Source organism: Protopterus annectens, chromosome 5.part1 (assembly GCF_019279795.1).
Source record: "Protopterus annectens isolate FY-2018-M chromosome 5.part1, PAN1.0, whole genome shotgun sequence".
Lineage (NCBI taxonomy): Eukaryota > Metazoa > Chordata > Ceratodontiformes > Protopteridae > Protopterus > Protopterus annectens.
This window is the reverse complement of record NC_056736.1, coordinates 601,009,730-601,036,557: the sequence shown is the minus strand read 5'-3', so window position 1 is coordinate 601,036,557 and position 26,828 is coordinate 601,009,730. Positions and strand designations below refer to the sequence as shown.

The 26,828-nt window shown below is 43.9% G+C and overlaps 1 protein-coding gene across 1 annotated transcript in view; it reads right to left on the bottom strand.

Moving 5' to 3' along the window:
* Positions 1–26,828, bottom strand: part of LOC122803238 (breast cancer type 2 susceptibility protein homolog) — a 222,746-nt gene that overhangs the window by 103,219 nt on the left and 92,699 nt on the right. Inside the window, exon 3 of the mRNA XM_044072836.1 lies at positions 5,526–5,595. Within this exon, the coding sequence (XP_043928771.1) occupies positions 5,526–5,595 (70 nt within the window). The remainder of the gene's footprint in view (positions 1–5,525; positions 5,596–26,828) is intronic.

Sequence of the window (26,828 nt, the reverse complement as noted above, 5' to 3'; positions counted from 1 at the left end):
AGTAATGGCGAGCAAAATCAAACCGACATTTAATAGTCCGTTTGTTAAATCTAGCACAAAACCGACAACTAGTGACGTTGTGGTCTGGGCCTAGGCATGGAATACAGTAAGAATGAAAATCCTTATGAGGTATTTGCTTTCCACAAGAAATACAATTATTAACTTTTACTGACATCGGTCTGAGGCAAGAAAAAGTTTCCCCAATGGGGTACTTAGCTTTATTGAAGACTTTGGTTCTGAAATTCGAATTGAAAATCTCAGGAGTCGGCCGACCGGCACTTGCGAACTGCTTTTGCTTCTGGCATCGCGAGGCAAGAAAGACTGAAGAAAATGGCGTCAGGTGTATCTTATATACCCCTGGCGCACTGATGTCAGGGAAGAAGCGACAGCAACCGACGCCGGACCAAGACTTTGGAACTCTGGCCGACTGCAGGACCACCTGACAGCAGGATAACCCAAGTGTAATGACTGCAGCAGTGAAACACTATGAACATCTGAAGATGCGAAAGAAGTTGACTGTTTGTGTCCTCAGAAGCCGGTGCCTGCACAGCGGCTCCAGACCCGTAGTCAAAGAAGAGTCTCGTGGCATACCTGACTCCAAACGGGTCTCGGTAGCAGCCTGCGAATCCATCAAAGAGGGCATCAGGGGCTGTGAAAGCGCCTCACTTAGTACCAGCGAATTGTCGACTAGCTTAACGGAAGCGTAGTCAGCAGTTTTGAACCTGTGCGGTCTGTCGCTGTCTTTATCCTTACGTTTTTTTCAGAAGATCGGTAGTTGGATGGCTTACTGAAGCCATTTCGGAATATGGAGATCGAGAGCAAAAGTAATTAGCTATGATAAGGACCTGACGATGTATAGTTCAGGCGTTGAACAAAGCACAAAACAGTCGGTGAGGGACATCATGGTCTGGGCCTAAACAGGTGATGCAGAAAGAATGGAAATCTCGGTGTGGTATTTGCTTTCCACAGGTGAGAATTGTTAACTTTTTCTGACATTGGTTAGAGCAAGAAAGGATCCCCAACGAGGTACTTAGCATTAGAAGACTTCAACTTCAATTTCGGAAATGAAAACTCAGGTAGCGGCTGACCGGCACTCGTATGAACTGCTTCTGCTTGGCTCCTCGGCAAGAAAGACTGATGTAATGGCGTTGGCTGCCTGTTTTTATACCACTGATGACCTGATGTCAGTCCTGGAGCAACAGCAACTAACGCAGAAATACTAAGCCTCTGGTATTCGGGCCAACTGACAGCTACCCCTGGCAGGATAACCCTAGTGTGATGACTGCAACAGTGAAACACAAAGATCATGGGGGGAAAGGAAGCCATTTGGTCTCGAAGGGGTTGAGAAATACCTCTGAAGGTAGGACTGGTTTCCTATATTATGAAATAAACTAGTTTATTATTGAGAGGACCCAAGAGTCCTGGGTAACCTATTTCCAAGCAGGGACGGACAGGGAGAGACGCATGGAGAGGGGGCTGCCTGGGCCTAAGGCCTGGTAGTCAGACTACCAGGCTTGGCCTGAAAAGGCTGTTTTTGAACTGAAGTAGAGGGAGAAGATCTGGGGGGGCTAGAATCTTTTTCCCCTTTTGGTGGCATGTGTCTGGAAGGCCTTCTCACAAAGGTAGCTTTAGCCAGATAGTTCCTCTGGAACTGGGGAACCAGGGAGACAAATATGTGCCTGAGGTCCTGGAGCTGTTTGCCCTTCACCTGAAGGGCCTTAATTTAGCAGCCGCTGAACCAAACAAAGCTTTGTTATCCAAGGGAGCATCCATGAGTTTTGACTTGATGTTATAAGGCAAAGGCTATAGCCCAAGGCAGGAATATCTTCTAATGACAGAACCTGAGGCAGCAGCCCTTGAAGTCTCCACTGCATCATAACTACACTTAATGGAGTGTCTAGTAACTTGACTGCAGGAATTTAACAGACTAGAGACCTTAGCTTTAACAGGGGAATCAGGAAGGTCACCCAGTTGCTTAATAGCATCAATAAGAGGAGCCAAAGAATATTTGACTATACCAATTTGGTAGTTTATGGCGCTCACTGCTGAAGTGGCAGAGGTATTTACTTTTTTGTCCATTCTTTCCATCATTCTACTTTCTTTACCTGAGGGAAGGAGGGAAGTGGAGGGAAGAAGTTTGGAAGTTTTATCTGCAGCCACAGAAATCATGGCTGGGTCTGCAAAAGGGTCTTGAAGAGGAATTTTGCATCTTCAGGAACTTTATAAAATCTGTCTGGGCACTTTGGTGCAGGGGGTTGTGAATCTGGGGCTTCACAGGCAGTCAGGAAGGCATCCAAAAAGGCAAGATGCAGACAGATTATAAGACTCCATTTGTAAGAGGTCTTAATACCTCTTTTGAGTCTCAGTAACCTGACTGCAGTCCCACTTAAAAAAGTCCTTCATTTGCACTATTGTTTCCCCAAAGGTAATGTCTTCTCCTGGGGAATCTGTTCTATTTGACTCCTCCCTCTGGAGAAGCATACCCTAAGAGGGGAGGCAATTTGAGATGTGTAAGTTAGGGATTCATCTCCTGAAGAATCCTCTACTTCAGAGGAAATAGCTAATAGTTTGCCCTTAGAAGTAGAGACTGAAGGGGCCTGGGCAGGAGCAGAGGCCTGGCGTAATGCAAGGAAGGCATTAAGTAGGTCCTGAGTAAAGACCTGCCAGTCAGGCGCTTGGTCAGACGGTAAGGATGGTTGAGAAGGAGCAACAGGTTTTGATTTTTGCTTCTTCCTTTTGGGAAAATCTGACAGACGTGTCCGTTATGGGATACAGGGAAGAAGGGCTGGATGCCTGGTGGCACTCCACAACATCAGAGAGAACGTCTTCACAGATGATTTAGGAAACCCCACGTGGGCCCCCGGAAATAAGCCTTGGTCCCTCCGACTCCAGAGTCGGACGTGTGCGACTCTCTCTGGGACGTGCTAGTGGCTTCTTTGACAGCTTCCTCAGGGTACCCATCAGTGGAAGGTCCGCGTATTCCGACTCGGACTCAGGGTCTTCACCGGCCTCAAGCGGTATGGGCGGAATAGAGGGTGCAGCAGTAGGATCAGGCCAAGATTTCTTGGCATTTTTGCAGGCGACTACTCCGAGGTTCTGGACGTCGGGTCCATGTCTTTGGCTAAGCGTTTAAAGTACTGATTCTCTAGATACAAGTTTTATGCGACAATACAGCTCCTAAAAGTTCTGAGAGCAAAAACCTGACAGATTTCATAAATGGTGTGGTCATGGTCTTGGCCTAGACAGAATAGGCAGAGCTCGTGCAAGTCTTTATGTGGAATCTGCCTTCCACACCAACACTTGCCCTTTCTATCCAACATTAACCCACAACACAGTTGCAAAAGGTAACCAAAACCCCTGTGGGGTACTTATCTGAACACGGACAAGCACAAAGTGACTTCTCCAAGCGAGAGATGACTGGAACTGGCAGTCACACAAGGCAGCCGAAAAGTTCTGAGGTAGGTGCGTGCTGACATCCACTTTATACCAGACATCCGTTTATGTCCGACGTACCGAAGAGATGCGGGCAGTCGCACGTACCTTCACAGTAACAGCTAACTTTTGTAAAATGGCTGGATGTATGAGTCAAACAGAGGCAGACTCAGTCATGTTATGGATATATAGCAGCATATGAATAGAAGGACATCAATGTTATTCTTTCTTAAAGCTTCTCTGTGATTTTCACCTGCAGAAGCATCTTACAGTTGCCTTCTCAATCTCTTCAGTATCTAAAATAACTATTAATTGCTTAAAATAAACTATCTAAAAATGAAATAATTGTAAGAAAAAACACACAAAAAAAGTTACCTGTAAAAAATAAACAGTAATTCTTAAGCTTATTGAATTATTTTCATAATACTGTAACACGTATAGAGCGTGCAGCCTTAATAAATACTAATCTTTTGCAGAAAACATTTCAGTCATCTCTGTTGCCTTTTGCAGAAAAAATACAGGATCTTTGATGTAATTACTCTGAAGATATTTCTTTAAATAATAAAGCTGCAAACTATATTGTTATATGCAGCTCAAAATGTGCAGCTGCATAAACGGCAATAAATTTAAATATTAAATAAACTAAAACAATAGAAACAAACATCAGCCTACTGTGCTGGCAGGCATCTTGTCAAGACCTGCTCTCTGCCCTCTACCCACTCTATATAAGAAGCTAAGCTCCTGTTCCTATACAATGTTTTATAGGATTAACCAGATTTATAAATAAAAATGAATAAATGAAATATTAGACAATATAAACAACTGAGAGAACCTGCCATTAGGTGATGTTAGTCAACCTACACTGTAGCTTAAAAGTCTACATGCTACCTCTTGCTTTCCAGTTTTACATTTCTGAGCTAATTACATCTGGTGGTCATACAGTGCGACAAGGAAAGCGTACAGTAAACAGTTCCAGCTTCAAGAAAGTGGAGTAAAGACAAACTTCAGGAAGATAGTCTTTGAGGCAATAGATGATGTGATTCAACTATACTTTCTATAAGGAAGTCTGCTGCAGTAGCCATAGCATTTGAGCTGAGTCCCAAGCAGTTGTTTGGACTAATCAAAGATGACAGAGAATTACAAGATCTCCAGCAACACTGTGGTACAAATGCCTACCCTGCCTTCAGACTGATTAACTAGTGTGCAGTGCTTTACAACTGCCTGCACATTTATCAGATTACAGACACTTGTATATCAAAAGTTGAAATTCTCCCAAAGCAAAAAGCAAGAATAGCAGCAACCATTGGGAGTATGCTCAAATAAGGTTATTTGGTGACTTGTCAAGATCATTAACAGAATGGAAAGACAATTAGATGGCGTCTGCTGACAAGCAATCCAAGTCTTCCGTTTTGGAGAATGGAAACTGATGGTAGGCATTTTATGGTTCTGCTTAGCACATCTAAAGTGTACAACAGTCATTAGCTTTCACTTTCAAACTTTGGAAATAAAAGCTGGACTGTTTTAAACATACAGCAGATACCACCTCTGGCATTAAGGAGAAGAGAGTTGATTTTATTGCTGCTCTGTCACTGTGGAAAAAAAAAAGTACAAGGCTTTCTGCACATCACTGCTTGCAACCCAAAAATTCTCCTCTTAGAGATTGCTTCCTCCAGAAAGACCATTTCAAAAGATAAAAACATTTAAGACTACCAAAACACCTGGTTTAAAAGGATCCAAGGTCAGCATTCCAAAAAATATTCAAGGCTGGAAACAAGGCATGTTGAGAAGACTGGTAGCATATGGTTTGAGTAAAACGTACAGTTCTTTGGCTGATAAAATACACTCAGTGTGAAACAAAAGCAGAAAGTGATTTTAGCCTAAAGGACTACATCATGCAAAATTTTACTTTGTTAAAATGGACACTGTGTAATTATGTTATTTCTACTTTTAAAAACTGGCAGACATTTTACTATGAATCTAGAAGAAAAAAGCAAAGATGGTATCTTAGCAACTTGCAGGACTTTCTTATTTGATAGCATACAGAAGGCTTTTTGCAATGATTCAAAATGTTACTGTGCATTTCAAGCACTTACTTAAAAGGACTAGTGGTCATTGGCTTCAGAGGAACTCTGTATATAAACTTTCTTCGGTCTTTTAGAGTACCTGCAAATAAAACCCAAGCACAGCATTAAAACCTACATAACTGATTACATTTACTTAATAGTCAAACACTGCAAGCCATATCACAAGTGAACTGTTTTAAAAGGATTACAGTTTTATTATGCACTTATCTCAACAGACCTTCAAATGTACACCCTATAACTCAAATTTGGTAATATGATAATGTGAAACACAGACCACTGCGATGTGTAGTAGTCAAGATGTAGAACAAACTACAAAGTGCAAATAGCATACGGAACTATATGGTTCAGGGGTTGCATTGATCTTCTGGGTACATTTTGTCTCTGTGCTTGTCTACCATCAACCTTCCAAAAACAAGTATGAATCCATTTATTCTCCTCCACCAGATACCACCAAGTATGGAAATAAGGGCCATCCAGAGGGTCTGTCATCTGACAGTCATGAAGGTGCTTTGTCTCCCCTCATCTAACTACTTGATGCAAAGGAAGGGGGCTCTTATCCCTTTAGCCAGGTTAGTTCGGCTCTCCCCCAAAATGGGATCCAATGGAGATCCTGTACTGTGCTTTGTCCACAGGGCTGATTCCTACCCAGTGGACAAAAGCATGCTGGGTGCAGGCTATGTAGATATTTACTTTACTGCCCTAACCTGTCTTTCCTGACTGTTGACATAAGCACTGCATCATTGCAGGTGCCTCCTACGTTCTTTTATGATGCATGTGTGCTCTCAATAACATGTCTCTGAAGGCTGACATCACCAGCTTGAGGAATGTCAAGCCTACATCCCACCATTTGACTGCTATTAACACACTACAGCAATTAACCACTGAGCAGCAATGCTCTCTCCCCTTGGATGGGCGAGCTAGCATAAGTCATTCAATTTACAACCGCTTCCACCTGGCTCTTCTAGAGCTCAAGTCACTACTCCAATCTGGGTCATCTAGCCTGCAGTGTGGGCTTTATCTCTGTGCTCCACAGACAACCTGGTTCACGCGTTATATTTTTATATAATAGGCTGGTCATTTACTAGCGCTTACACTAGTTTGTTTTGCTTGATCTCAGTTTGCATTGCTAGCCCCCAGCCTCTGAGATATTTGAAAAAAAAAAAAAAAAAAGCAGTGTATGTTAGCAAACCCTCCCGTAGTAATGTGCTGCTATTGAAAGCTGTTGAATAGTCTGCTAAACACTTCCACAAAAAGTGATACTGTGACAAAACAAACAACAAGCAGCATTAGTCTAGTTCTACCCTTTATTACTCACAGTACTGCACTTCCACTTCTTCTGCAAGGCATGGAGGATGCATTTGAAAAACAAAGCTCAAGCTCTACATCCTCACTAAAGGTTCATATTTTCCCCTCAGTATTTCAGATGCACTGTATACCTTGGTCTTATCTTTTCTTTTTCACATCCAACAGATTCTTTACTCATATGAGGCAGAACTGGGGTGGATGTCTCATGGCACCACGTGCAGTGCCTTTGTTGCCAACCACTGACATTACCTTATAGCTTTAACATCTATAGCATCTCAGCAAATAAGGCTAGCTTTACTGAGATACAAGACATAATAAATACACAGCACAGACTACTGTTGTGATACATATGTATGTGGGGGTGCACAAACTTTTTGGCTTTTTTGCAAGATAAAGACCAGTTACATCTAAAACATGAACCTTGATGTCCTCCTTAAGAGGATCTCAAATGTTACAGTGGGCAAAACATAAAATCCCTGTAACATTTTTTTGGCTTTACAGTCTCAATGAGCCAAGTTCTACCCTTATTTCCAGGATCAACACCTATTACCCCTATACAGGTGGAACCTCAGGGGTGAATTTACCATTACCCATCCAATTGTCCACATTTCGTTTGAAGAGGGCCAATGAGGTGCTCTGTTTGGCATGAAGTAGGAGTCTATTCCAAAGGTGTGGTAACCTCTGGGGAAATGAATCTGCCCCTCCAGCAGGTTCTATTAATGTCACATAACAGGTTAAGGTCTTTAGAGTGAGCAACCTGTGTACCATGCGACTTGCAGATCTGCAGCACTTCCAATAAAGCAGGGTCAGAGATTGCCTTATATGCAAGGCAGAGATCACCTATGAGTAGTCTGTAAGAAACAGAATAAAGTGACAGTGATTTCAGATGATCCACGTAGGACATATATTGAAGACCTTGAATTTTCCTTGTGAAGAACCTTTGTAGTCCCTCCAGTTGTTGCAGGTGCTTGAAAAGGTACATAACAAAAGGGGTGTTGTACTCAAACATTGGCCTAATGAGGGAGGAGTACAGGGAGGTTGCAACTTCTTTTTGTCCTGGAGGCAATGCCTTTACTTATGAGATGAGCAATATAGAATGCCCTTCTTAGCACTCTGGAGACATGGTTATCAAAGGTAAGGTTGCTATCAACCCATGTGCCCAAGTCTCTCACAACTGAGTACATACTTAGGGTGTTGCTATTGATCTTGTAGTTAGCAGGAACATCGCTCTTACCGAAAGGGATGACTATACATTTGTTGCATTGGGTTTAAGGCCATGACTTTGGCACCAATCATTTGTTTGTGTAAGACCCTCTTGTAGGATGTTGACATCATTTGGAAAGTCTATGACCACTCCCAGTTTGTAGTCATCAGCAAACTTTATTAGCCACAGAGATTTAGTTTTTGCTTGTACTTCAGAGAAATAGATTACAAACAGTAGAGGACTGATCCCTGTAGAACACCACTGGTTACAGGTCTGCTGTTGGAGGTGGATTCCCCTATTTTGACTACATGTGTTCCATCAGTGAGCCAGTTAGTGGCCCATCTAATGTTATAAGGGCTGATACCTAGCTGAGTGAGTGTGTCAATGATGCCTGAGTGGGGGATAGTGTCAAAAGCCTTGGCTAAGTCTAGGTGGGCAGAATGCACAGTTTCCCCCTCATCCAGGGCCTTGGTGACTGCTTCGATGAAATCCACCAGGTTTAACAGGCATAATCTACCTTAAGAAATCCAAACTGAGTAGGGTCAAGTGTTTGCAGATTACTTTGTTGATAAGGTCCATGATGATTCACTCCATGGCCTTGCAATTAAGGAATTTCAACTCTGCATTTGCAGCTGGCTCAAAGGGAGGTAGAGTGAGCTTTTCCAATACAAAGTTTAGGTCCCAGGCTGGAGTAGGGGCTCTCTTGGGTGGTCTTAGTTTTCTGGCCCCGCTGAGGAATTGCTTGAGCAGTGGATGAGAGAAGAGGGTGGTTCTGTATTGTAATGAGCTGAAATGGCTGAGTCATGAATTTTGATGGAGGAAAAGAAAGGCCCTTGTGAAGCATCTCAGTTAAGTATTGAAGAATCTGAGGTAAATTGGGCGAGATCAGGTAATTAGCCAGGCTGCCAGGTTCAGGGTTTGAAGCTGTGAGTGCAGAATATGGCCCTCTTGCTGGGACAGCAAGGCAGGTGTCTGAGGCAGGTGCCAGCAGTGACGCACTGCGCAAGTGGGTAAACCAGTGTTGGTGTGCCCAGTATGGTGCAATCAGTATTGTCCTTGGTCTGTCCTGTTTGATCTTTAGTAGTACCTTGAAGAGGAGAGGCAGAGGGGGAAAGGCATAAACTGATAGGTTTTTCCAGGTGAAGAACAGGGCATCCACTTTCCAAGCTTGTTTGTAGGGAGTCCTTGTGCAGAATTTGTCCAATTGGTAGTTCTGGGGGGAAGCAAACAGGTCTATCTCTGGGCTCCCCCATTTGATTCTCAACATATTGAATATCGTTGGTTCCAGTTTCCACTCGTGTGGGTCCATGAGATTTCTGCTTATGTCTGCCAGTGGATTTAGCTTTCCTGGCAGGAATTGAGCCTGTAGTGCACTTAGTAGCTCAGGGCTGTGTTCCACAGAGCCATGGGTAGTCTGCAGAGAGGGTATGAGTGGGTTCCCCCCTGCTTGTTTATGTACCACATAACAGTGGCGATGTCACTCTTTACTAATAATTGTCCTGGAAGAATGCAGTCCTTGAAGGCTGTCAGAGCATTCTGTACAGCTAACATTTCTTTCTGAATGATATGCAGGTGCATTTGACTTGGGTTCCATTTGCCCTGAATGCACTGCCCTGCCAAGTGAGCCCCCCCCCCCCCCCATGCATAGTCTGTTAGGTTTGGACGGCAGGGGGTAGAGTGAATGGCAGTCTCTTGTTTTGGTGGCAGGTCTCTGCCCACCAAAGGAACTCAATCTGTAGACAAGGTATGATAGGAATAATTGATTCTAGATCTTGAGAATGTTGACACCATAGGCTTTTTAGATACCACTGTAGTTTCCTCATATGCAGTCTTGCATATGTAATTAGTAGAATGCAAGAGGCCATGAACCCCAGGGCTTGCAGTATTTTCCTTGCAGATAGATGGGTCTTTGTGGCCAGTAGTTTGAAGTAGGCTGTCAAATGAACTTGTTTCTCTGGCATGAGGTAGGCCATCTGGGAAGTTGCATTCAAACTTGCTCCCTGGAATACAATTTACTGGCAGGGTACAAGATGTGATTTCTTTTTGTTTATGGTGTACCCCAGAGAAGTTGATAATTTCTTTACAAATTTAATAGTATGCCCTGGCTTTCTGCCTGAATTAGACAATCGTCCAGGTATGGGTATATTTGAATATTTCTTTGCCTGCAAAATGCAATGACTGGAGCTAGGCACTTTGTGAATATCCTGGGTACAGTAGATAAGCCAAAGGCCAGTGCAGAGAACTGGTAGTGCATGTAGCCTGCTCTGAAACGTAGGCATCTTCTGCAAGATTCCCTTATTGGGATGTGCAGGTAGGCTTCTTTTAAATCCAGTGTTGCCAACCAGGCATCTTTGCCTAGCATGGGAAGCAGCTGATGAAGACTTAGCATCTTGCATTTTGGGATTACCAAAAATGTGTTTAGGATAGGATGCCAGGAGCGGTCTTTTCTGGGTACCAGGGAAAGTCTTGAGTAGAAACCTTGCCCCCATTCTTCTTCTGGGACAGGCTGCATAGCCCTGATGCCTAAAAGAGAGAGAACTTGCTTTTGAGCCTCTGCCCACTGATTTGGCGGTAGGTCTGGCCAACCGTTTGGGGTTGGTAAGGTGTGGAAGTGGAATCTGTATCCTTAGGAAACTATATTTAAAACCCATTTGTCCTGGGTAATGAGTTCCCAATTTTTTGCGTGCAGGGCAATCTTTCTCCCTAAAGGAACAGTCAGTTGAGCTGGGCTTGGAAGGTTTAAAGTTAAGTCATTGAGACAGTTTACCCTGGGGGGGGGGGAGTCTTACTACTCCCTGCTTTGGAAGTGGGAGCCCCCCACTGCTTAGGCCTGAGAGTACCTTGGGACTGAAGCCTGTGTGTTCTGTTGGTTTGGGTTTGGACTGAGAAGGTCTGGAAGAGGCAGAAAAGGACAATTCTTAGAGGGACAATGCCTACTACATCTGGGAGGCTGTACTTGCAGGAAATCTTTAACAGTTTGCATAGATTTAGCTTTTTCCACCATCTTTTTAAGTACTACTACTGCTTTGTTGCCAAACAGGCGGTCTTGGTTTAAGGGAGCATCCAGTAATTTAGCTTTAACATGATCTGGCAAAGATTGCTCCTTAAGCCAAACATGCCTTCTAAGTACAGGCCCAGTGACAGCAGCCCTGCAAGATGCCTCTAATGAATCAAAACCACATTGTAAAGTATGTCTTCCAACTTGTTCAGCAGAATGCATTAAATCCTGTAAATTCTTTATTTTCAGCACAATCAGGAATCAACATCATTTTCTGTTTAAGCAATCCAATATTATGCTGCGGATACTTTAACATACGAAACTGGCAGTTTAAGGCCCTAATGGCCAAAGTTGCAGAAGTGTATACCTTCCTATCCCATCTATCCAGCGCCCTTGAATCTCTGTCAGAGGGGGGAGAATTTTCGGCAGTAGTAGCCTTAATGCTCTTGGGTCCCTGTGAAATGGTCTCAGGATCCGCAGTAGGATTTTTAAAGGGGAACTTGTGAGAGTCAGGTACCATGTAATACCTATCACGTTTTCTGGGAGCAGGAGGCAAAGTGTCAAGGGCCAGGCTAGATTCTGAGAAGGCATCATCTACAATGTCCAGTACAGGAGGGATAGCTAAAGGCCTGTGTTGAGGCAGGAGTAAGAATTCCTTAAGCCTCTTTTTGGAGTCAGAGTAATCCTGGCTACTCCCTAAGAGTATGAAAAGTTTCACCAGAAGAGAAATCCTCTGGAGGAGAAGCAGAGGGAATGGAGTCCTCTGCATCAGAATCCCCATAGGTAGATAAGGGCAAATCCTTGTCATCAGAGAAAACAGAAATTTCAGAATCCTGATCAGAAGAATCAGAAGGAAAATCAGTCCTAGGTCTCTTAGAGGGGGAAGGTGGCTTCCCCTGATTAGAGTAATAAGGTCTTCAGCCATTCTTATCATTTGTTTTTTAGGCATAGGGGCCTGACCATGCAGTCTGGGTGTCAGTGTTTTAGGCATGGATCGAGGTTTAGGCCTTGAAGAAGATTGCGTCAGTTTGATATGCAAGTCAGTAGACCTGAATACACCCTCAGAAGCCGGTGCCTGCACAGCGGCTCTGGACCCATCCAAGGTAGAGACATCCACAGGTTCTACAGTCAAAGAAGAATCTCGCAGCATACAGGACTCCGAATGGGTTTCAGTAGAGGCCTGCAAATCTGAAGTAGCGGGTATCAGGGGCTGTGAAAGTGCATCACTGAGTACCAGCGAACTGGCGACTAGCTTAGGAGAAGCGTCATTAGCAGGTTTGGACCTATGCAGTCTGTCTCTGTCTTTATCTTTGTGCTTTTTTGGAAAGTGGGTAGTAGGGTGGCTTACCGAAGCCATTTATGGATAACTGAACAGAGTAACAAAATATTTGGAAGCGTAAATGAACAGACGATGAATAGTACGAGATTTGAATACGGCACAAAACCGACAGCGAGGTACGTCGTGGTCTGGACCTAAGCAAGGAATGCAGTACAAATGAAAATCTTTATACGGTATTTGCTTTCCACAAGTAATACAATTATTAACTTTTATTGACTTCGGTTTAGAGCAAGAAAACGGGATCCCCAACGGGGTACTTAGCTTAGTTGAAGACTTCGGATCTGAAACCTGAAAACTAAAATTTCAGGAGTCGGCCGACCGGCACTTGTGAACTGCTTCTGCTTCGGGCACTGCACGGCAAGAAAGACTGATGTAATGGCGTTGGCTGCATGCTTTATACCCCTGACTACCTGACATCATGGAAGATGAGACGGCAACCGACGCAGGAACCAATACTTTGATAATCAGGCTGACTGAGGGCTACTGCAAGCAAATAACCCAAATGTGATGACTGCAACAGTGAAACACGAAGAACATCTGATAGTATGCAGAATCCAGTGAGAAGCAGAGATACGTTTTGAAAAGTGGATAGATCGGAATGTGGAAGTAGGCATCCTTTATGTCTAAGGATACTAGGAATGCCTGAGGCAAAATGAGAAGAAAGGTAGGAAGAGAGAGCATCCTGAAGGAGGAGACTTGGAGGAAGGTATTGAGGTGGGATAGGTCCAAGATAGGTCTCTGTGGACCTTCCTTCTTGGGGACCAGGAAAATTCTTCAATAAAATCCCTTTCCTCTTGCACTAGAGGGGATGTCCTGAATGGTTCCTTGAGCCAGAGGTTCCTGCAGAACTGGTGGGAACAATGGGATTTGGTCTCTGGATGGGTGAGGGATATCTTTGGGAGTGGGTCTGGTCTCCCAGGCCATGAAGTATCCCTGTTTTATAAAAGATAGGACCCAGGAGTCCTGGGTAACCTGCTTCCAAGTGGGAAGGGAGAGGGAGAGGAGCATGGACAGAGGGGTGTCTGGGTGGAGGGCCTGGTAGTCAAAGACTACCAGGCTTTCTCAGAAAGGACTACTTATTGAAAGGAGTAGAGGAGACAGGCCTATAAGCGTGCTGTTTCCTGTGGGTGGTCCTTTCTAAATCGTGTTTGGATTTTCTTAGCTGAGGACCTAAACAAAGGAAGTCTTAGCTGGGTAATTTCTTTGAAAATGTGGAACTGGGGTGACAAAAAGATAAGTCTCAGTTCCTTTAGTTCCTTGCGTTTGGTTTGGAGGGTCTTGAAGAGGTCACCAGCTCTTGATCCAAACAGGTTTTTTTTGTCCAAAGGTGTATCTAGGGGCTTGGCTTTGATGTCATCAGGAAGGGGCTGCAATCTTAACCAGGAGTACCTCCTGATATCAGATTCAAAGGCAGCAACCCTTGAAGATGTTTCTACAAGGTTGTAGCTGCACTTAATGGAGTGTTTGGTCACTTGTGTGCAGGAGTTCAAGAGAAAGGAAACCTTGGCTTCAGCAGGGGAGTCTGGGAGCTCTTCCAATTGCTTGACCACAACTTACAGGAGGGCCAAGGAATACTTGACCATGTGTGTCTGGTAGTTGATTGCTCCGACAGCGAGGGAGGCAGAGGTATAAACTTTCCTCCCCAGATGTTCCATTATTCTGTTCTCTGTCAGGGGGCAGTAGAGAGGTGGAGGGAAGTAAATTGGAAGTTTTGTCTGTGGTCATGGAGATGACTGCAGCGTTTGCAGATGGGACTTTATAAAGGAAGATTGCTTCCTCGGGCACCTTGTAGACTATCTGGATGCTTGGGTGCCAGAAGCTGTGAATCAGGGTTTTTAGAAGTAGTCATGAAGGTGTCCAGAAAAGCAGGGTGTACTGGGGGCACAGCAGAAGGGCTGGGAGACTCCAATTGCAGAAGATCAAAGTACCTCTTTTGGGTTTCAGTGACTTGACTGCTGTCCCATTTGAAAAAGTTGTGCATCTTGGTGATGGTCTAACCTAAGGGGAGATCCTAACCGGGGGAGTCAGTGCCATTGGACTCCTCCTCTGGGGAAGCATATCCCACAGGAGAAGCAATCTGTGAAGAGTAGGTGAGGGATTCATCGTCTGATGAATCATCTTCTCCTGAGGAGACGTCCGGAGCAGGCCCCTTAGGGGTAGAAGGCATAGGGGTCTTAGCAGCTGTTGGGCCCTGATGCAAGGCCAGAAAGGCATTGAGAAGGCCTTGAGTGAAGGCCTGCCAATCCAGAGACTGTTCGACAGGCAAAGCGGGCAGAGGTTGAGAAATGTGTTTTGTCTTCTGTTTCCTCTTCTTATGGGTCTCTGGAGGACAGGACTCAGAAATGCGGTGGAGGCTAAGAGGGCTGGCCGGCACTCCACAATATCAGAGACTATGTGCCCATGTCCCACAACTTTGGAGACACCACATGGACCCTCGGATATTATGAGCATAGGTTCATCCTTAGTAACCTAACTAGATGCCTGAGATTTCCTCCGGGATGTGACCTCGCGCAAACAGATTTCCTCCTGTCCTTCCGCCAAAGCTATCCCCAAGGACTCGTGCTCAGACTCCAGGCTTTCACTAGCATTGAGAGCAACAGCTGGAATGGAGTGAAGGGTGCAGCAGTCGATTCGGGCCTAGTCATTTTAGCATTCTTGACTGGGGGCTCATCCAAGTGTTCCGACGTCGGATCCATCCTAGAAGCTAGACCTTTGAGTCTTTGATTTTCAAGATATAATTTTAAGGCTGCAAGATGGCTTCTGAGGGTCTTGGGCACAAAGGCCTGACAAATACTACAGGTAATATGGTTATGTTCACGGCCTAGGCAGAATAGGCAGAGCTCATAAGAATCCTTATGTGGAATTTGCCTTCCACACCGGGCGTTCAAAAGACATGCATAAATGGGCATGCCTTCTTTGAAGGTTGGACGTCAAGCTGGCACTTTGGCGTTCATGAAAATCTACTGCCAATCATTAGCAGACCGGAGTTCCGCTGTGGCGACCCCTAACTGGGAAAAGCCAAAAGACAACAACAACAACCTACACTTGTCCTTCCTACCTGACATGTACCCCAAAACAGTAGCAAATAACAAAACAGAAAACCCCTAAGGCGTACTTATCTGAAGTCGGATGTAGAAAATGCTTCTTCTGGCAACACAACATCCAGAGCTGGCAGTCACACAGGCAGCAGAGAAGTTCTGAGGAGGTGCATGCTGACATCCACTTTGTACCAGATGTCCGTTTACCAACGACGTCAGAGAGGTGCGGGATGTCACATGCACCCTAGAGGTAGCATTTAACTTTTGTATAACGGCCAGACGTATGACAGTTCACCAGAGGCAAAATCCCTGATGTCATGATACAGCAGCATATGAAAAGGACATTGCATGTCCCCTTGCATTTGGCACCTGTGTATAAAACACCATATGGCAGTCTCAGAACTTCATGCTCATTTTTAATGTAGTAACAAGATGCACATCGACAAAATGCACCTAAAAATACTACTCACTTTTTATAGTTTTCATTGCAGTAAAGTGCTGACTTTAAACACATTACTTTAGCTACTTCATGTTTTAGCATCTGACCCATATGTTACAACAAAAAACAATTTCTTGAGAGTAATACATCTGATTTATATTTAGGAGGCAGTAACAGCTTAGTGCAGATATATTCTTAACATTAGCTTCACTCTGCATCCTAATCAGAGGTCATATATCCAATCAGTGGAAACTGGGTACAAAGCATACTGTGACATCAAAAGACTACTGAAACACTGTGTCCAACACCTCTTTCCCTTTGAAATTTCATAACAAAAGTTTCTGGGAACTGTATGGGATACCTGGGTAAAAAAAAATCTAGACTGCCATTCTACCCTCAAACATTTCATTGCATCTCAATCCTGATTCATAATGCAGCACACAGAGTTTAGGTTTCACCCTGTATGCAGTAACATAAATGCTGTTTTGTCTGATGAAATACATACAACTTAGATCTGATACAATGGCAACTTGGTGCATAAAGATTCTGTACATTAGTTTCATTCATTTCATTCTGCCTCCCAAGTTGAGGGCATTTATCTTCCACTGAAAAATTAGTAAAATGCAGAATGTGAAGCCCAAAAACTTATGAAACAATGCATTATGTAACAATGTGTGAAGCAACCAGGGAATTCAAGAAGGTACCATGATGTATATATACACCTCCACGTACTGGTCATGGTACCTTTCCCCAAATCAGCAGCCATTACATGGTCCTACACCATCTTCCAATATGAAAACATGCATCACCGCAAAGGGCTGACCCTGCAGCTGTGCTGAATACTAATGAGGCATTATGGAGAGAGAGAGACGCGTGCTAATTAAACATGTGGTCTCCCCCTGTACAGAAAGGCATCTACATGGCAGAGCAATTCAAGAACTTGCTTAGCTGTGAAGATCAGTATGGCCTTCCCCACCATGTTGTAGTACTAAACACAGTGTTTAGCCATGTTCAACCACCCAACGTGAGCTTGAAGGGGGGGGGGGTGCCCTAGACACCACAGATTTTGCTTTAAAGTGCGATAACAGCACCTATGGTACTACTGGGCTCAGGGAGTGGTGGTGCACTAGACACCAGGGCTTGCTATTTAGAGTGCAATAATGGCACCAACATTATAATTGGGACTGGAGGGTGGGGGGCACACTAAATCACCAGGGCCTAACAGAGAAGTTCCATAATGGCACTTCACCTTTTCCAGGAGTGGGTGAACCAAGAGAGGGCAGAAATTACAGGGACTGTAGTGCGTTTGCCCACGTTTTCACTTCTGTGAAAGATTGTTACTGGGAGGAATGCCACTTTCTATACAAGCAGCAGATTACTACCATGACATGCACATGAGCAATGATCTGCATACTGCTGTAGTAATTGTGATTCAAGAAAGAAGCAAATTAGCTGATAAGGTTTTACCTCGTCACAGCCAAGCCAACATGTCTCTAATTCACAAATGGGCACATCATGGGAGAAAGGGTAAGGCTCTTGCTAATCATTTTAATAAATTCCCAGGAATATGTCAGTTCTCCCATAAAAGTTGATAATTTTTGGGAACTAGAACAGCATTTTCAGATGCAACACACACTTGAGGCTGCCATTCTTCCCTCAAGACTTTCATTGCATTCGAATACCAATTCTAAGGTAGCACACTGCTTTGTCAATAAACGCAGTCTACGCCTCACCCTAAATACATATTGTGCACCATATTTATATTTTTACTTCTGATGTAATGAAAATTAAATGCACATATAGTCTTTACATTAGTTTCACTCTGCTTCTTACTTAAAGCTTGTTTTACTATAAAAATTTTGAAAAATATGAAATATAAGAACTCACACGTACAATATAAAATTTGAAAAGCAAAATAAAGTAGCAGTAACAATACACACCTAAAGAATCTGTTCACAACAGTGGCATTTGTTTGCATGAAAAACTAAAAACAATTTCAGTTTTAATGTCAGATGATATAAACAATTTTACACAGTTTACAAACACAGATGTGCCATGTTTCAGTGGTTCCCAAAACCAGAAGTTGGAGTAAACATAGTTACTGCTAACAAAAATCTACCACACAGAGCTGCAACGGGTCTATATCACATAGTCGAACTGTCAAAAGTTTGAATATGTAAATATCGAACCCAAAAGTTCGAAAACTGAAAACTCCAAACACTCAGAACAGCGATTCTTTTCCCAGGGGAAAAAAAAAATCGCTGTTCCGGTACGACGCAGAAACACATGAACACTACATACTGCTACTAATGTGGGGGGCTGTGTCCCCCACACCCCCCCCACTTAAATATACCAACTCCAAGATCGCACCACAGTGGAGGAAATAGCAAGACTGTGGAAACAGCCCACCAAATCCTTTCCCTGGGAAAGAATTCAATGTTCTGTAGCTTCGTTATTTTTAGACTTCAAACTTCCCAGTTCGAAGTTTCATCATTCGGACATTTATGGGTTCGGACTTGTGATATATACACCCAGCTGCAACGAGGGTAGGCAAAGGTCAAGCTATTTGGCGTGATCAGCAGCTACCAATGTTACAGGAGAGCAGTACCAGCACTGTTTAATAAAGCTGTATGGGTACTGCAGCTTCATAAAGCAATACAACACTACTCCCTACAGTCCTAGCTGAAGCATTGAAATGTTCAGTGTGGTAGTCTATGCTGCAATCAGCTTATAACAAGACTGGAGAAGAACCTTTTTGTTTGGACTTGAGACATTTTTTACTCCACAACTTTGAGATGAGGTGGGCACCACTTTGGGGGTGTGTGTGCACAGGATGTCATATAACCTAGACTTAGTTCTGCTGAAATAATTTCCACACTGGTCTTCAATCATTAAACTGATTTTTAAATCTATAAGAAGGCGTGAAAGCATTTAGGTATTTAAATGCAGCAACTGCAAGCCTGAAGTTTATTTCATGTTGAATAGTCTACTGATGTTATGATTTAGTACTTTAGTTGCTCACAGCATCATTTACTTACCCAGAAAATGCTCACCCCTTAACAGAGGTTCCTAACCAGGAAAATCCAGTGTCTCAAACACCTATCCTATACAGACAGGCTAAAAGCCCTGTCCCTCTACTCAGTCTCATACAAACTGCTTAGAGGTGACCTGTGTCTGGCATACAAGGAGATTTCAGACTTCGCATTGATGGAGTTGCTGCATATCCGTAAGACAAACTCCACATGCACAACCCACACGCAAGGTCTTAACCTGGTCTGTGACATTAACAGAACTTGTTGGCGGGATAGATTTGCGTCCCAAAGACTCTCCCATCTGTGGAATAGACTCCCTCTCCATGTAAAGTAGAGTACCCTCTCTAACCCTCTAACAGGAACCTGGCCGACTGGATGGGAAACAGAAAATGCACCCCTGGAATCCCACCTGTGTCCCTACTGGACAGGGGAAACCAGTGCGGACTTTGAGGGAACATGGGCAAAATTCTTGTCTAGGCTTATAAGGGCCTCCAGGCCAATAACTATGAACCTATCTCATGCAGTGCTACTCCCCAACATGATCTCTGTGCTCTAAGGACAAAAATCTTATCAGCACCCAAAAACCACAATTATTTATCTATATATCTCTCTCTCTATACTTTGTTGACTAGGTTAGTCCCACTAGATTAGGACCCTCTCTTTAGGAAAGAACCAAGGGGTATTTGTAATACAAGGGGAAATTTGAACAGGACACTAGTGAACTTAATCTACTCGCCATTGTTGTGAGTAGGAACCATTTTGAAGGAGCACTCCCTGTTTCCATTCCAGGTTCAGAAGCAGCCTGGAGAACAGGGAAGCAGAAGGAATAAGGAGGAGATGGTGGAGTATTGCAGGGGAAGGTAAATATTGAAATCAGAGAATGTGTGCAGGATTCTGAGGAAATGTTTCAAAGAAACCTGCTTGATGAAGATGAATCAACAAATGATGGATGTATATTCTGGAGGGTTGCGGGATGATTTACTTAAGGAAATAATGGTGCTGAGTGAACCAGAAAATGAAGATGTTTCCTGAGCCAAAAATATGGAGAAAATACAAAAGAAGGATGCAGAGACAATCCTAAAGAACAGTGGTGAGATGGAAAAAATATGCAGAGAAAGTAAAAGATGGCAAAAGTGGAGTAGCAGAAAATGAAAACCAAAGTACGTGGTAGGAATTCAAAGTAATAAAGACAAAGAAATGGACAGGTATGAAGTGTGGGACAGTTAGCTCCTTTGGGTGTAAAAGGTCATGAGGTAAGAGCATTTACTCTTATTAACAGACAGACATTTTGTGCCATTACATTAGAGAATGTTTTTTCAATGGAAACGTTTCTTGAAGAATATGAAAAAAAAAGAAAGAATGTAACATACTGGGTATTTATGTGACAAAATCATTTAACGGAAGCAAAAAAGAAGATTCATGTACTATTTGAAAAGAGGTAGAAAGAGAGACTTTGAAAGAACATTTGAAGCTTTATGTAAAGAAGTACTGGACATTGCAAACGTTTATAATTGAAGGGGTTCATGGACTGGTGCCTGGGACTGCAATATTGTGTTAAAAACAGAAAGAGAAAACATTATACACATACCAAGCATGATAAATGTGGAAGGGAAAAGCAGTGTTGTAAGACATACTGGGTATTTATGTGACAAAATCATTTAACGGAAGCAAAAAAGAAGATTCATGTACTATTTGAAAAGAGGTAGAAAGAGAGACTTTGAAAGAACATTTGAAGCTTTATGTAAAGAAGTACTGGACATTGCAAACGTTTATAATTGAAGGGGTTCATGGACTGGTGCCTGGGACTGCAATATTGTGTTAAAAACAGAAAGAGAAAACATTATACACATACCAAGCATGATAAATGTGGAAGGGAAAAGCAGTGTTGTAAGACACTGGGGACAACTCAAAACTTTTTTTTTGTGGAAACAGACATTTGATAAGTAACTGTGACAAAGGAAAATGTTATATTTGTGGGGAAATGGGACAAGATGCAAAAAATTGTGAACTGAAAGGTTATAAATATAACAAAATTGGACATTTATGGATGGTTTGCAAAAATGAAAACAAAAGTAAGGAAAAAGAAAGAAGAAAATGAACAGAGAGAGAAGACATTTTAGAAGTAGTAGAAAGAGAACAATTAGATGAGAAAAAAGTACAGTTGTGTACACTTACCATAAATGTAGATGTTCGAGTGTATTCACTATTGCATTCATTACATTTGGGTTATCTGCCTGCAGGTAGCCCTCAGCCGGCCTGAATACCAGAGTCTTGAATTCCTGCGTCAGATGCTCTCCCTTCCATGACATCAGGTCATCAGAGGTATAAAACATGCAGCCAACGCCATTACATCAGTTTTTCTAGCCCCAGATGTCAGGTGCCCCCATAATGGGAAGCAATTATATGTTATGTTACACCTCCAACAAAAAGCAAAACACCAGAAGGCTCAAATACACCAAACAAGAAGGAAATGTAGGGCCAAGAGAAGTCAAGGGGTTGGAGGGAGGGTAACCAGGACGGCTAAAGTGAATACACTCGAACTACATTTATGGCAAGTGTACACAAAGTACAGTTTTGTACCTACCATAAATGTAGATGTCCGATAGATATGCAACTGCAGTCATAACATATGGGTTGTCCTGCCTCAGGCAGCCCTCGGTCGGCCGGATTCCAAAGTCTGGGTCCGGCGTCGGCTGGTGTCGCCTCCTCTCCGACGTCAGAACGGCTGGAGTATAAAGGCATCGGCCGACGCCATCTTCTTCAGTGTTTCTTGCCCCAGATGCCAGGTGCCCTCCTAGGAAGGCTAAATTTGGTGAATGGATAAACAATTCCAGACATGCACAACAGTAATAAACAGATACACCATAGGAGATACCCCCAGCTAATAGGAATAGGGGTAGTGGACCCATAAAGAAAGTTGCAGAGGGGTAGGAGGGTGGGAAAATCCGACTGCAGTTGCATATCTATCGGACATCTACATTTATGGTGGGTACAAAACTGTACTATGTCCTTCAAGAATGCAACTGCAGTCATAACATATGGGTTGATTACCATAGCCAAGCTGGGGGTGGATGGAACTAAGAAAGGGATGGTGTAGCTAAAATGCCCTGCAGGACTGCCGAAGCAAAGTCTGCTCGGGATCTGGAGTATAAGGGCAGGTTGTAGTGCTTGGTAAATGTATGCACGGAGCTCCATGTAGCAGCCTCTAGAATGTCCTTTGTAGCCACTCCTCTTAGGAAAGCTGTGGATGTGGCTATAGCTCTGGTGGAATGTGGCCTAATATTGGCTGGCACACCTTTTCCATGGAAAGAATAACAGAATCTGATGCAGTGTCCAATCCATTTTGAAATTGTTTGTTTGGAGATTGCTTTTCCTTGTACTCCAGCAGCATAGGCTACAAACAGTTGGTCAGACTTTCTGGTGGCCTTAGTTCTGTCCAAGTAGTAGCGTAGTTGCCTGTGTATGTCCAAAGTATGCAGCAGTTTTTCCCCCCTGTTTTGAGGATTGGGGAAGAAAGTAGGCAGGTGAATAGCTTGATTTAAAGACACCCTGGAAATTACTTTTGGCATGAATGTAGGATTGGTTCTTAGAGAAACTCTGTCCTGATGAAAAATGAGGAAGGGAGGTACTGCCATGAGTGCCTGTATCTCCGAGACTCTTCTTGCAGATGTGACTGCCAATAGAAAGACCGTTTTCCATGATAGAAATTGCATTTCTGAAGTTGCTGCTGGCTCAAAAGGAGGAAGAGTTAATTTTTCCAAAATGAAATTGAGGTCCCATGCAGGTACTGGCTGTTTTCTGGGAGGTTTGATATTCTTTATCCCTCTTAGGAACTCTTAGCAAAGGATGTGAAAACACTGATGGATCACAATTGTATTTTGCTGAGATTGCTGAGGCGTGAATCTTAGTAGAAGAATATGAGAGTCCAGTATGAAATATTTCTGCCAAGTATTCCAATATCTGAGGTATACTCAGTAATGTTGTATCCTGACCCTGTTGGCATTCCAGATGCTGAATCTCTTCCACTTGGCTGAATAGGTTTTTCTGGTGGAAGGTCTGCGTGCTTCCAGTAAGATCTCTTGAACTTTTTTGGAAAGAGAGATAGCAGAAGGAGTCATGGTAACCTCCAGGCTGTCAGATGCAATGTTTTCAGGTTTTGATGGACAGTCCTGTAATTGTGTTGTGTTAGAAGCAGGGGCCATAGGGGCAGAGGCCACGGTTTGGTCCGAGTTATGCTCAACAGCAATGGGTACCAGCAGTGTTGCCTTGGCCAGTCTGGAGCTATCAAAATGCCTGTTGGTTGTTCTGCTTTGATCTTCAGTATCACCTTGGTCAGCAGAGGTAGAGGAGGGAATGCATACATTTTTAGGGAATTCCAACTGAAGGAGAGAGCATCCGTTTTCCAGGCTAGAGGATGGTGGGTCCTTGTGCAGAACTTTTCCAGGTGATGATTCATGTGAGAAGCAAAGAGATCTACGTCCGGTCTTCCCCATGTCTTTGTTACTTGTGAGAAAATGTGAGGATGCAGCATCCATTCGTGTGGATCCAAGAAATTTCTGCTCAGCTTGTCCGCCAGTACATTGTCCTTGCCTGGCACAAACTGGGATTGTAAATGTATCTTCAGACTCAGGGATTTTTCCCAGAGAATCATTGTTAGTCTGCAGAGGGGATAAGAATGAGTGCCTCCCTGCTTGTTTATATACCACATGACAGTGGTGTTGTCTGTCCTTATTAGCAAATGTCCTTGTTGTAGTGATTTTTCGAAAGTCTCGATTGCATGTATCACTGCCAACATCTCTTTTTGGTTTATGTGCAGATGTCTTTCCCTTGGTGTCCATAGACCTTGAATGCATCTGCCCTCCATGTGCGCCCCCCATCCATGATCTGAGGTGTCTGTTGTAATCATTTGACCTGCTTGAGGTCTGTTGAAAGACATGCCTTTGTTTAACTGACTTGCTTGAGCCCACCATAAAAATTCTTCTTGCAGACATGGAATGAGTGGGATTACGTCCTCTAGGCTTTGGCTGTGTTGGGACCATAAGCTTTTTAAGTACCATTGCAGCTTTCTCATATGAAGTCTTGCCAAAGGTATCAGAAGAATGCAAGATGCCATGAACCCCAGGACCTGCAGGATTTTCCTTGCAGTCAGCTGGGAGAGCTTTGCTAGGCCTTTGAAGTACTCTGGTAACTGCTGTTGTTTTTCCTCTGTGAGGTAGGCCATTTGAGTTTCTGTGTCCAGTTTGGCTCCTAGGAAAATAATCTGTTGGGATGGCAGTAGTCTTGATTTCTGAATGTTGACTGTGTATCCCAAGGCCTGCAGTAGTTGAATGACATAGTCCAAGTTTGCTGTTAAAGTTTGTTTGTTGTCTGCTTGTATGAGGCAGTCGTCCAGGTAGGGGTATATTTGAATCCCCTGGAGTCTGCAGTGTGCCACTACTGATGCCAGGCATTTCGTGAACACTCTGGGCGCAGTAGATAAGCCAAACGGCAATGCTAAGAATTGATAATGCTCTGTCCCTGCAAGAAATCTGAGGTATCTTCTGCAGCTTTGTCTGATTGGGACATGCAGGTATGCCTCCTTGAGGTCCAGAGTGACCAGCCAAGACCCCTTGCCCAGCATGGGAAGGAGTTGCTGCAACGTCAGCATTTTGAACTTTGGCACAATGAGAAAAGTATTTAGAGTAGACAAGTCCAGTATAGGCCTCCATTTGTTTTCCTTTCTTGGAACAAGGAACAGTCTTGAATAAAATCCCTGGCCTTGTTCCTGAGGAGGAACCCTTTCTATTGCTTTTATACTTAACAGCTTTGAAACCTGAGTGAGTGCCTCTGCCCTTTGATGATGTGGCAGGTTTGGCATGCCTTGTCTTATTGGTAAAGTATGGAAGTGGAATCTGTAACCCTTGTCTATTAAATCCAGAATCCAGTTGTCCTTGGTTAAGATATGCCAGTTTTTTGAGAATAAAGATAATTTTCTGCCCAAAGGTGCTTCTCTTTGAGCCTTTGTAGGCGGTATGAAAGTCAAGTCATTGTGATTGTCCTTGTGGTGCAGCTGGGCTGCCTGCGCCACTTCTTTGATTTGGAGGTTGCCATTGGCGGCCCCTGTAGGATCCTCGGTATTGCCCTCTACCTCGGGCACGCCTGTTTTTTCCCCTTTGAAACTTGTCAGAGTCTGAGAAGGACCAATTATTTGAATGCCAGTTTCTGCTGAATCTGGGTGGCTGAACCTGGAGGAAATCCTTGACTGTCTGTACTGACTTAGCTTTTTCCTCAATGGATTTCAACACATCTTGTGCATTAGCACCAAAAAGCTTCTGTTTTTCCAGGGGTGCATCAAGTAACTTTACTTTAACATGGTCTGGCAATGGCTGATCTTTTAACCAAGCATGTCTACGTATCACAACCCCAGTCATAGCTGCCCTACATGAAGCCTCCAATGCATCATAACCACACTGAAGAAAATGATTGTTAACCTGCTGAGTGTTATGTACATGATCCTGCAATGCCTTTCTATCAATAGGCTCAGGAGAGGCTAACTTTTTCTGTAAATCATCCAGTAAACATCCATAACTGGAGGAATAGCTAAAGGTCTGTGCTGGGGAAGCTTGAGGAAGGTACGTAGCCTTTTCCTGGAATCAGAGAATTCCTGACCCTGCCATTTAAAATGTTCCCTCATGAGTGCAGGACTTCACCAAACGAGAAATCCTCTGGAGAGGAGGCAGAGGGAATTGATTCCTCAGCATCAGAGTCCTCATAGGCCTGGAAGGATTCTTCTTGGGTATCTGAATGCTCAGAATCCCCAGAGGCTTCATCTGAAGAGAGGTTGTCAGCCTGCTCAGTTCTGGGCCTTTTCTCTGCAGGTGGCTGAGATCTTCTGTCTGGGTGAGGCTGAGACCCCCTGATAAGAGAAATAAGATCTGCAGCAAGAGACATGATCTGTTTATCAGAAGAAGGGGCCTGAGCAGCAGGTTTAGGATGGGCCTTGGCCTGGCTGGCGGCCTTAGCACGTGCAAAGGCCTTGATGGACATGGATACAGGAGGCCTTGCAGCCCCACGTGCAGGAGTAACCTTGTCTACAGGAATGGTGTCGGTAGATCTAGAACTTCGGTTTCCGGAGGAAAATCAACAACCGGCACCGGAGAGGTCTCTGAGACCGAAGGACATGTTAACGCTGTGTCGTCGGCCTGGAGCGGTTGAATTACCGCTTCCAAAGGGACCAAAGCACTAGCAGAGGGTTTAGGAGTTGCATCGGTGGTGGACGTGAGCCGAGGATGTCGGTCCCGGTCCTTTAGTTTTTTGGTAGATTGAGTTGTCGGTTGATCCGACGGCATGATATACGCGAAAGATTCACCGAAAAAGTCTTCGGCAAATTCTGCCCGGCGCCTGTGAGTGCTCTTATTAAAGCAAGCACAGGCAGCACAGGCCGAGACGTCGTGGTCTGGGCCCAGGCAAGGAAGGCAGTAAGAATGGAAGTCCTTATGAGGTATTTGTTTACCACAAGACAAACAATTACTAACTTTCTCAATTTGTTCTGACATCGGCTGAGGCAAGAAAAAATGTTCCCCAACGGGGTACTTAGCTTTTAGATGACTTCGGTACTGAAAACACAGGAGCTGACTGACCGGCACTTGCGAACTGCTTCTGCTTCGGGCACCGCGTGGCAAGAAAGACTGAAGAAGATGGCGTCGGCCGATGCCTTTATACTCCAGCCATTCTGACGTCTGAGAGGAGGCGACACCAGCCGACTCCGGACCCAGACTTTGGAATCCGGCCGACCGAGGGCTGCCTGAGGCAGGACAACCCATATGTTATGACTGCAGTTGCATTCTTGAAGGACATCTGTACTATGTTCTTCGTGTTTCACTGGTGCAGTCATTACATTTGGGTAGATTCTGAAAACTAAGGAAGGGAGGAGGAAGTTAGAAAGAATTAGAACTAGCTACTAAGCTCTGCAATACTG